Here is a 10,388-nt window from a genome sequence, read left to right as displayed (position 1 = left end):
TTGTAAAAGTAAGTAAATGATTGTTTTCTTTTCTAACTTCAGCTATGATAAATATAGCTTTTATGCTAACGTTATGACATAACTGATTCATAAAGCTAAATATCAGATGACGTATTTTTCCAGTAAATAAAAAATATAAGCACTATGAAGGATATCGCAAGATCAGACCTCTACGGTGCTGTATTTATCAGATGAAGTTAGAAAAGAAAATCATTTAGTTACTTCACAACTTTTCTGTGTCTGTAAGGATAACTAACCTCTTTTAATTTTTCACATTGTGGCTTTTTGCACATAGTTTGACGCCCTCTGACCACCGTACAATCGTGTGCCACCTCTTGAAAAGCAGAAACACATGCTGTTATGTGCCTTCTTTTTTTTTCGCCCTGCCTTTCAAGAAGTCCGTGCACGTCACTGCCACTTGCTCAGCATGAATAATACCAAAAATGACACGTGACAATTAGAGTGATCAAAGTAATATTTTTGTTTTTCAAATTTAAAACAAAAATTAAGGTAAAATGTTGAATATCAAGACCAAACGCCGGCAAACACACAGACAAATAAGAATTAAGTGAGAGTAGACTGACATTTTCCAAGTTGTGACATCACCAGTTGAGGAATCTCCTCCCAACAGCAATTAGTCATTCCAAGGGGAAGTAACGGAGGGTTCTAGAACACTGGGGCATCTTAAAGAGACAGTAGCTGAAATGAAAGCTTTCAAAGGTAACACCAGCTGCATTTGGACCAGAGACCAATAAACATTCCTTGGAACTACTTTTTTCCTTTGGCCCATAGTTTTTCTATGTTTGGGCCACAGGGCTGAAGACCTGGGTAAATAGGCTTCCTGTCACCGTAGAGCGCCATGCTGCCGAATGATAATATTAAATGTCTGTCATTGAATCATCAAAAACCGAGCATTATCGGCATTGCTGTATGTTTAATATTACAAGTTACGTTCATGTTTTTAATTGTGAATATTCTGCTGGAAAAGTTTTATCAATGTATTCTAACTGCTAGCGTATTAATGGAATTCCTGATGTACGTTAGCATCGAGCTAGCGCCAAGTGCTCTATAGTAATTTGGTAGATTCAAAGCTATATAACATGTTGAATGGATTAAAAATGGCTCTCTTGTGCGAGACCATTACACTTGTTTGTGTGATCAGTGATAAAAGTTGATATTTTGCTGGAAAAACGAAGTTTTATTAATGTTTTCTAACCGCTAGCATATATCTTGTCAGAGAGTTATGAACCAGTTGCTCACAGGGAGATTTCTGTAGCCCCGTTTTTACCTTATGCTTCAAAAAAAAAAAGTACAAACACATGAAGTGAGGTATTAACACGTGATTAAACTTACTTTTAAGTATGATTGACCTGAAGGTCTCAACTTAGTAAGTCTTCAAGCTTGGGCTAGCTACTGTTAGCAAATTATCTTCAACGCTCCAAACAAATAAAAACACGTAAATTTTAAAGCCTTTATACGACTTGCTACATGGTGTTGTTCTAGATACCTGGAAATGAAACTTTAGGCAACTCCAGCAAACACTGTCTACTGTCACTTTCTACAGCTTCTTTTGGTAACCGGAAATGCATCTATGCATAGAGCCTATTATGCAAAACACCAGCAGACCAGTAGAGGGCAGAAAGAACCAACAACGAAGGCTTTTCAGCAAAAATGACACCGTAGAAGGTGTAGCAAAACTGTTTCAGTGACAGGTAAGGACAAAGAGTAGCAGAGGTCAGAGGTGAAGTAATACTTTATTAAGAGAACATACGCTCAAATACAATGTCCTTTGTAGTAGTCAACATATCATACTTCATATACCGATACATGTGTCATACATGAGCTTATACATATACAGAGATAAAGTGACGGTTGAATTATATTCTGGGCATAAAGCATAATTTCTGTTTCTATTCACATTCTTTGACAGTCTGGAGATTATTTACAACAAAGGCCGACAAACCACCGTCGGCTAAAGGGACTCTTTCCGTGAAACTCTTTATTTAAAATTATTTTACAACGCGTAAAATGTTGATCATCATGAAAAGTGTCAACTTAAAGCTCCTTTAAAGAACTTTAAATGATTACAAAACTTATTCTGCTGTTTTTTTGTAGCCAGAGAAAGAAAATCAGAAAACTAGCGACAAGATTCACATTTTTATATATATCATCATTTGAGACGTACGAAGCTACCGATACAGGCCCCTGCCGAAACAGCATAGCTTCTGTAAAAATGAAACCTTGTTTTGTAAAAACAGACACAATAAATATGTGTAAACACAAACAGGATAAAATAAGTAGAGAAAACAGGAACACTTTTGTCCACAGGGGGGCGCCCAATGCGGCACGAATCTCCTAACAGGAGCTTTAATGTGTGTGAAACCCAATCTTGGTCTCAACTAACAAGCTTCTTTAATGAAATATGCCTTTTTTTACTTATAGAAGGAAATATGTGTAAATTTGATCACCTTTGCTAAGAAGTTAGCATGCTGCTAGCTCTCAACAGGATTATTGTTTCAGTCAATGGTTGAATGCAAATTATATGCATACAGGAGGAGATGCTAATGCTAATGTATTAGCATGGTAAAGATGTATTAACATGCTTTAAATCCAAAACCAAAGTGCAAGCTAAGCTACTATTATGTATGCTAACTTGTTAGCATGAAAGATATCATCTTAGGGGATTATTTTAAGGCTGTAGCGCCCCCTGTGTTTGACACACACATTACAACCATCTACAAAGACCCGTCTGCATGCAAACCAACACACAACATCATCGTCTCAAAGCGATTTTTTTACGGCGTGATAAATCAGAGACACATGCTAACACTGTCCCATCATGCAACTGTTCTATGAATTTACACGGTGTGTTTTGTCAACGTTTGTTTGCATGCGTGAAATTTACAGCCACAGTTTAACGTGTTCCTCCGATAAACTGTGGATGACAGGAGGAAAATAATGGTGGTCGAAATATCTAGAGCTCCCCCTACTGTGCAGGTGCAGTAAAGGTGGTAACGCCGGCCTCCTCCATGCTAACAGATGGGAGCTGGGTAAGCTGAGTGTGTATCTTGGTTAGCAGAGGAGGCTAACGCTAACGCTCTGTATGAGCCCATCCTTCAGTGAAAGGTGAGAGTGTCCGTCCTCATGAGTCCCGGTCTCACAGCACCATGGTGGGGATGTGGTGGACCAGTGACGCAGGGTGCGGCATGGCGCTCAGCTGCGGCGGGTGAGGAGGAGGTGAGTGTGCGGAGTGAACCACCACGCCCCCCGCAGCCCCTCCCTCCACGCTCGGTCTGTGGCGCGCGCTCTTCTGGTGCGCCCTCAGCCCGGCCAGCTGTGAGTACGCGGACTGGCACACGTGGCACTTGTAGGGGCGCTCCCCGGTGTGCAGCCTCACGTGGTTCCGCAGCGTGGACGACTGGCTGAAGCGGCGGTTGCAGAAGCGGCAGACGAACGGTTTGTCCAGCGTGTGGATGCGCATGTGGGAGCGCAGGTTGCTGCGGGAGTTGAAGCCGCGGTGGCAGATTACGCAACGCATGCGGCCAACGCTGGAGGAGGAAGAGGAGGAGGAAGAGGAAGAGGAGGGGACAGAGGAGACGCCCTCACAGGTGTGGAACTCATCTGACAGGAGGAAGAGGAGGAAGAGGAGGAAGAGGAGGAAGAAGAGGTCAGACTGATGATCTAAAGATGAGGAAACTTTGAGATTTTTTCTAAAATCAAAGTTTAATTTTGGAGTTTTAACATTTTTATGAAATGTTTCACCTTTTTTTTAATCCAGAATTTTCATTTTTAAAAGGAATCCAACATTCAATTTATTAAAAATACATTAAAAAAAAAATCCATTATCAAATACATATAAAAAAAAACTTTAAAAAAAAAAAAAAAAGAAAAAATCAAGGGAAAATACTTCTTGTCTGGTCTTTCGTTTTCTTTTTATCCTGACCTTATCTCTTTTTGCTGCAAATTTGTATAAAACCCAACAGAAATCAGGATTGTAGCTGGAATCCAATCAAGGTCTTAAAAGTCAAATATGTAATAAAAGTTTATTTATTTATCTATTTGGCAAATTAGGGCAGATTTCTGGAAATAAAATCAGATCTAAAGTAACATTGTGAGATGTCAGCATCATCCTTTTTTTTCCTGAAGGCACGCCAGCTGACATTCTTATTAATACTCAAAAAAGAAAAAAATATATATAAAGTGATCTTAAACCACAGAAAAAGATCAGGGCCACTGTTATTTACTTTTTTCTTTTCTAGCAAGGAATGGCCAGGAAAAACAAGGACAATTTTTTTCTTCCGATGATGAAATGAAACTCATATTTGTGAAAGTTTGTTGTTCCCAGAATGTTGTCTGTCTTAAAGAGACAAACACCGAAATTAAGTGCTCTGAAATTGAAGTCTGAGAAAAGAAATAAAAGTCAGATTTTTATTATTTTTTATTTATTTATTTATTTTTATTTAATATTATTTTCAGGAATTTATGGAATTTAAAGTTGGAATGATAATAATAATAACAATAATAATAATAAGTATTATTATTATTATTATTATTAACATTAATAATAATAATAACAATAATAATAATAATTATTATTATTGTTGTTATTATTATTTTTATTATTATTATTATGCATTGAAAAGTTATAATTTACAGGTTTAACTTCAAACAAACATATTTGTGAGATCTTAAAAGTGAAATCAACAATAAAAAAAGGAAATCTGTACACATTTTTCAGAAATATTAGCTTAATACGAAAGGAAAATAATGACTCAGTGTGATCCCCTTAGGTTTTTTATGTTTAAAATAAAGAGGCCCAGTTTAACTGAAGTTTTAAATATTCTGAATAAATAAACAGATTTTCAAACAACTCCTTTATTTGAGCTGGACTCTGAGTTTGAAATCTTGTCTTACCTACTGCCACCTTAAAAAAAAAGTATAATAGATTTAACATAAATGAACAAAAATGACTTTTTACCTATTTTGGTCTTCTTGCTCTGCTCTTCATCCCCTCCAGGAATCCCAGGGATCCCCAGGAAGGTGTTGTGAGAGTTTCCGTACCAGACGAGCAGTTCCTGGTCCGGAGGAATCGTCTGAGGAGGAAACACAGAGGTGAAACATCCATCTACAGAAAAAAATATCTATTTTTAAATGAATCAACCTTTATTTATTTTTTAGAGATGTTAATGTTTGACTTAAGTTTTGTAGTTCAGGTTAGAAAAGGAGAGGAGGGTTCATTAAAACTTTCATTTTTCAACCAGCAGAGGGCGACAGACACCTTAATTTCTCTCCATGCTCCACTGATGAAGTGTTTCATCATAACTTTATGAAACTTTTTGACATTAAAGGATCATCACAAGACCAATCTTTTCAATTATTATTAATATATATATATATAAATTTTCTTGGTCTTTAGAGCTTTGACTAGTTTGTAATCTGATCCGTTTTCAGTCTTATATTTTATTTTTCTGAAGTGATATTTTATTTTTTTGTCTCACTTTTAAATCTAAAGTTCTTTGTATGCACCACATTTTGAGAAATATCTTTTTTATGGCTTTAATTTGAAAACCTGAGAGTTTTATATTCACATTTCATAGCACAGCGATGCGTTCACTGACCTCTACGGCTTTGTAAAAGATGCTGCTGCCGATCTGAACGACCTCCAGGTTCTGCTCCTGCTCGTTCCTCGCACACTTGATGTATGTCATCCAGCTCCTCTGGTCCTCCTGACTCGCATCGATGAAATAACGGACTGTACCGTCCTCGTTAAAGACCTGAGGGCCAGGACGGGAAGAAGAGGATGTTACAGTCCCAACTTCTGTGTTTCTCATTTTTAAAATGATGACTTCAACTTTAAAGAAGATTCACCAACTGGTGATGTCATGACGTGAGCAAATCTCAGGTAGATCTCACTGAAATCTCATGTGACTTCAGGAGCAGTCTGAAGTCTCGTGACCTTTTGACCTTTGAAAAGTCATAATTTAGCTAGCTGGCTTTGCTAACCTTTGTGGTCAGATTAACTCACTGAAGCTGGTTAGCTTCATAGCCTTAGCCGCCTTTGATACCGAATTTGTCCAGTGTGAGGCCGTTAGCTCAGCGTCTGCAGGGCTGAATATAAACCTCAGTGAACTCTGCTCACCTCCCACATCAGGTTGTTGTTCTTGTACAGGTCGATGTGCTCGGGGGAGATGAGGCGTCCGGTGAACGGTCCCATCTCTGTTCCTGCTTTGATCCACGTTTTGGAGAAAATCCCCAAACCTTCTCCTGCAGCACGACAACAGAGGAAGAAAACACAGTCAGCTTAGACAGAGGGTCGACAGGTCCGCAGACCGTGGGACCAAAACCAAGAAGAGTAGAAGCAGAAATTATATTTACTTTTATTTCCAATTTAACCTCTTTTTTTTGTTTATATCTAATAATCATGGATGAAAGTTAATTTCACTTTATTTATTACGCTCATGCTGACTCTATACGTGGCTCCCATCACCCCACAGCTCTGCAACACATCCTCATTAGCCGATCATTTTACTGCTCTCCTTCAAAAAAAATCTCCTCCCAGTTTTCAATTAAGTATGATTTTATTTTTGGCTTTTCTCTCGCAGTATAAGAAATATCTGGGTCTAAAAATGTTGTTTGCAGGTCGACAAAATCCGAATATGATTGAACATGAAAAAGAATCCAGATCCTGATCCTGCCATAAACACATCCTGACAAGTTCCCCACATATTGCCCCCTAGTGGAGAACATGTTCCTTGGTCAGAAGCAGAGATTTATTTATTTAATCTGCAGAGTTTAGCAGGATAAATCAGAGCACAAAGGACAAACAGGGATTAAAATCTGGAGCGTTTACCTGGAACTGAGCTCTGAGCGATGATCACCTCGCTGGGTAAAACCAGACTGGATAACTTCTGCACCTCTAAACACATAAAAACACACAGATTTAGAAAACATTGAAGACATTTAAACCAAAGAAAACATCCTTGATCACTAAAAGAAAGTTCAGGGTGCAACAATCGTCAACTTTCCCACAGAACGTGAAAGCAGCATGAGAGGTGAAATCAGCCTTGACAAACAGAATTAAGGTTTAAAGGTTATTTTTTTCTTCTTTTTTTGGGGCAGAAATCTTTATTTATCTCAGCTTGTTATGACAGAACAGAAAGTTCAAACTGAGAGAGTTTGAGCGTAAATAAAAGAAAAGTCCAAACGGCTCAAACCTGGAGAAGAAGATGATAAAATAAGTTTGAAATGAAACGTCAGGAGGAGTTTCACGCTCAGCTCGAAGCGTGAAACAGCTCCGGACATTTAGGAGTCCAGAGATTAAAAACGCTGCGAGATGATCCGCATTAAAAACCAGCGAAGAAGAAAAAGAACAAACTCATAAAACGCCGTGAGGAGCAGCGCGCAGAAAACCGGATTTACATTCCTGGAGGAATAATCCGATCAAAATGAGGAGGGAAGAAAAAGAGAGGAGCTCTCTGAAATTATCCCGAACGAATTTTACTCAAAACAGAAACGAATTTTATTTTAAAGTGAAATCAGAGGAGAAAAACGGAGAAATGAAAAGGCGCAAAGCTCGGACAGGAGGCCCGGCTGAAAAATCATGAAATATTTAATAAAACGAGAAATTTAAAGAACGAGGCTGATTTTTTCTAAATAATGGATGAATAATTCGATTATTATGAATAATTTCATGCGTTTTTGACATTTGTTTCAGCGCCATGTAAGGGTTACATCAGATATTTTTTTAGATTAATTGAAAAACCCACTAATGAGAAATCATTAAACTGCAAAAAAAACTCACTTTTCTCTTGGATTAATAATTATTAAAGACTCCGCATTTAGGAATTAATGTGACAATATAATATTAAAATGTTTTTATGATGGAAAAAAATATTTTTTCCGGTTTAATTTTATTTTCAAATATGTGAATTAGCCGTTTAAATCAGAAAAACGAATTAAAAATAACTGAAAGCAAACAGTTAATTTGGATGTTTTGCGACTCATTTGAAACCAAGATGCACCTGGAAGTTATATAAAAATCAGAAATTAACTCTAATTCTGTTTTTTTTTTTATTTTAATGTCTGTATAAATAAAAATAAATATTATAATTAAGAGAAAAACTGCCGCGAGCTTCATCAAAATTAATCTTTAAATGATTTTTTTTCAGACCTTTAAAATATTTTTTATTTAGGATAATAATAAAAGAATAATAATTAGAAATAAAGAGTTTAAATATTTGAGTTTAAGTCTGAGTTCAGGTGAGTTCCAGGTGAGCGCTGACACTAACCTCCGGAGAAGGACTGCGCGAGCACCTCGGCGGTGAACGCGGTCTTGGGGCTCGCGCTCGGCGCCGTGCGGTCGTCCTGCTGCTGCTGCAGGTGAAGCTGGTGTGGCGCGTGGTGGTGGTGCTGCTCGCCCAGCACGTGCCTCCAGCGGCCGTACAGGAAGCTGTGCAGGATGTCCGAGGTGATGATGTCCGCGAGGGAGAGCGGCTGCTGCTGCTGCTGCTGCTGCGGCTTGAAGCCCGGCTTCAGGCCCAGAGAGGAGCCGGGCAGCACGGAGCCCATGGCGGGGGAGGAGGAGGAGGAGAGGCGGGAAATGAAGTCCTAAAAAACCGAGAAACTCCACCAACTATCCCAGACAGCAAAGCTCCACCTGTGGTTGTGCAGAAAATAAAACAAGCTGAGCTTAACGCGGCTGCAGGCTGTTTGTTCTCCTGGATGTTTAAATAAAGTTTTAATGTTGCTGAAAAAAGGACAAAGTGCTGAGAGAAGTTGTGAGCAGCAGAAATCAAGCAGCAGCAGAGTGTGTGAGGCTCTTTATAGACTCTGTAATCACCTCCTCCTACATCTCTATAAAGAGAGGAGGAGCAGTGTGTGTGTGTGTGTGTGTGAGGGTGTGTGTGTGTGTGTGTTGGCTCTGCTTGCAGCTCAGGCTCGTGACACCGTAGAGACACTCAATTAGGACTTAATGAGAAAACAACAACATCAGGCTCTTGATGAGGTCTCTGAGATAACTGCTGCTGCTTCAGGATTCTGCAGGTTTTTGTCTTTAAATGTCAAATTATATCTGAAAGTGAGAAAATGAAACAAAAATCTCTGACCAGAAACAGAAACTGTGAGAGGATTTTAGCCTCAAGTGTTTCCCAGAGGAGTCTCAAAGTACAACCCTGTAAAAGAAAGCTCCAGAGCGTTAAAATCTGTTTGCACAAAAAGTAAAAACTCAGTGAATCTAAAATGTTTCTTGTTTTTGAACTAATAATGTTTCAACCTGAAAAAATATCAATTTATAAGGATTAATAAAAAATTCACAGCATTGCCCTTTAAAGGATTTAGAAGCACCTGGACTCTCCTACTACAGAGCCATGCTGTTGTGATCCTGCAGAATGTGGTCTACTCTTCTGATCCCCCAGACCATCAGGGATCCTGACTCTGAGCTGTGAGCTGAGCACAAACCCAGTGCCCCCTCTCCTCTTTAGAGCCGAGGACTCATGATCCAGGATTTCCAAAATTCCTCAGACTCCAGGACAGTTTTTACAAAAGTCAGGTCTGTTTTGGATTTGGTCCATCCAGGATTTGGTCTTTGTCCCAGATTCTCTGACTCTCTCGATGATATTAATGATATAAATGTTCAATAAATGATGATATCAACTAATTCTTTCTCACTTTTCTCAGGATAAAAACTCTCTTTAAATCAGAAAACATGTTTTTGCATACGAAACATAACAAAATTGTTTTCACCCTGTTTTTGCAGTGTATTTGATGCGTAACGAACAAAAGGCATTTTATGGAGTTCCCCAAGGCTCAATATTTGGTCCTTTTGTTTTTCATTTGTATAAATCAATGGTTTATAGAGCGCTGTTAAAATCCCTGTATTACCCTCAGTTGTTGAGTTTCTTGTATTAAAACTTTTCTTTTTACCTCAGTAGATTTTTTTCCGCAATTAATTCAGGCACTAAATGTCTTTTAATATCTTGAAATAAAACATTTTCTGGACCTGTCAGGTGTATAGGGCTCATGTTACGTCTTGTACGATGATTAACATTCAAAACAGGTTTTTGCTGTGTGTTTCTGGAGTTCCCCAAGGCTCTATGTTTGGTCCTCTTGTTTTTTTCATTTATAAGAATCAGTGGTTTATAAAGTGCTGTTAAAATCCTTCTGTTTCTTTCTGTTTGTTTGTTTTTTTTTTGTACTAAAACCTTTTTTTCAACCTTATTTGGTAGGGATGTAATCAGGAGATTTATTTCTACCTATAGTTATCAATTCAGGCATCATTTTGTCTTTTAAAATCCTAAAATAAAATATTTTCTGGACCCCTCAGGTGAATGTGGCTTGCATTTTTTCTAATAGATAATTTTCACCTGAATTAGGAAATAAACACGCGCTGG

The 10,388-nt window shown here is 38.2% G+C and overlaps 1 protein-coding gene across 1 annotated transcript; it reads right to left on the bottom strand.

The window, feature by feature from the left end:
* Positions 1-1,790: 1,790 nt before the first annotated feature.
* On the bottom strand, positions 1,791-8,765 carry LOC141790684 (PR domain zinc finger protein 12-like). The gene is made up of 6 exons (XM_074670716.1): positions 8,289-8,765; positions 6,851-6,916; positions 6,140-6,264; positions 5,619-5,774; positions 4,979-5,093; positions 1,791-3,621 (listed from the first exon to the last, which is right to left on the bottom strand). The coding sequence occupies exons 1-6, from the start codon at positions 8,566-8,568 to the stop codon at positions 3,158-3,160; spliced, it is 1,206 nt and encodes a 401-aa protein (XP_074526817.1). The 5' UTR covers positions 8,569-8,765; the 3' UTR covers positions 1,791-3,157.
* Positions 8,766-10,388: the final 1,623 nt, after the last annotated feature.

The sequence above is a fragment of the Halichoeres trimaculatus genome, unplaced genomic scaffold, assembly GCF_033239565.1.
Source record: "Halichoeres trimaculatus isolate MK-OKI-2021-1 unplaced genomic scaffold, fHalTri1.1 fHalTri1_scaffold_5, whole genome shotgun sequence".
Lineage (NCBI taxonomy): Eukaryota > Metazoa > Chordata > Actinopteri > Labriformes > Labridae > Halichoeres > Halichoeres trimaculatus.
The sequence above is the reverse complement of the archived record's forward strand: the minus strand, read 5'-3'. Positions and strand labels throughout refer to the sequence as shown.

Bases quoted from the DNA above. Each gene is read 5' to 3' on its own strand.
- LOC141790684 (XM_074670716.1), bottom strand. From the start codon at position 8,568: ATGGGCTCCGTGCTGCCCGGCTCCTCTCTGGGCCTGAAGCCGGGCTTC. The intron at 5,094-5,618 runs GTCAGTGAACGC...TTTCCTCCTCAG, and splicing joins TCTTTTACAAAGCCGTAGAG to ACGATTCCTCCGGACCAGGA. The intron at 3,622-4,978 runs GTAAAAAGTCAT...TCCTCCTGTCAG, and splicing joins GAGCAAGAAGACCAAAATAG to ATGAGTTCCACACCTGTGAG.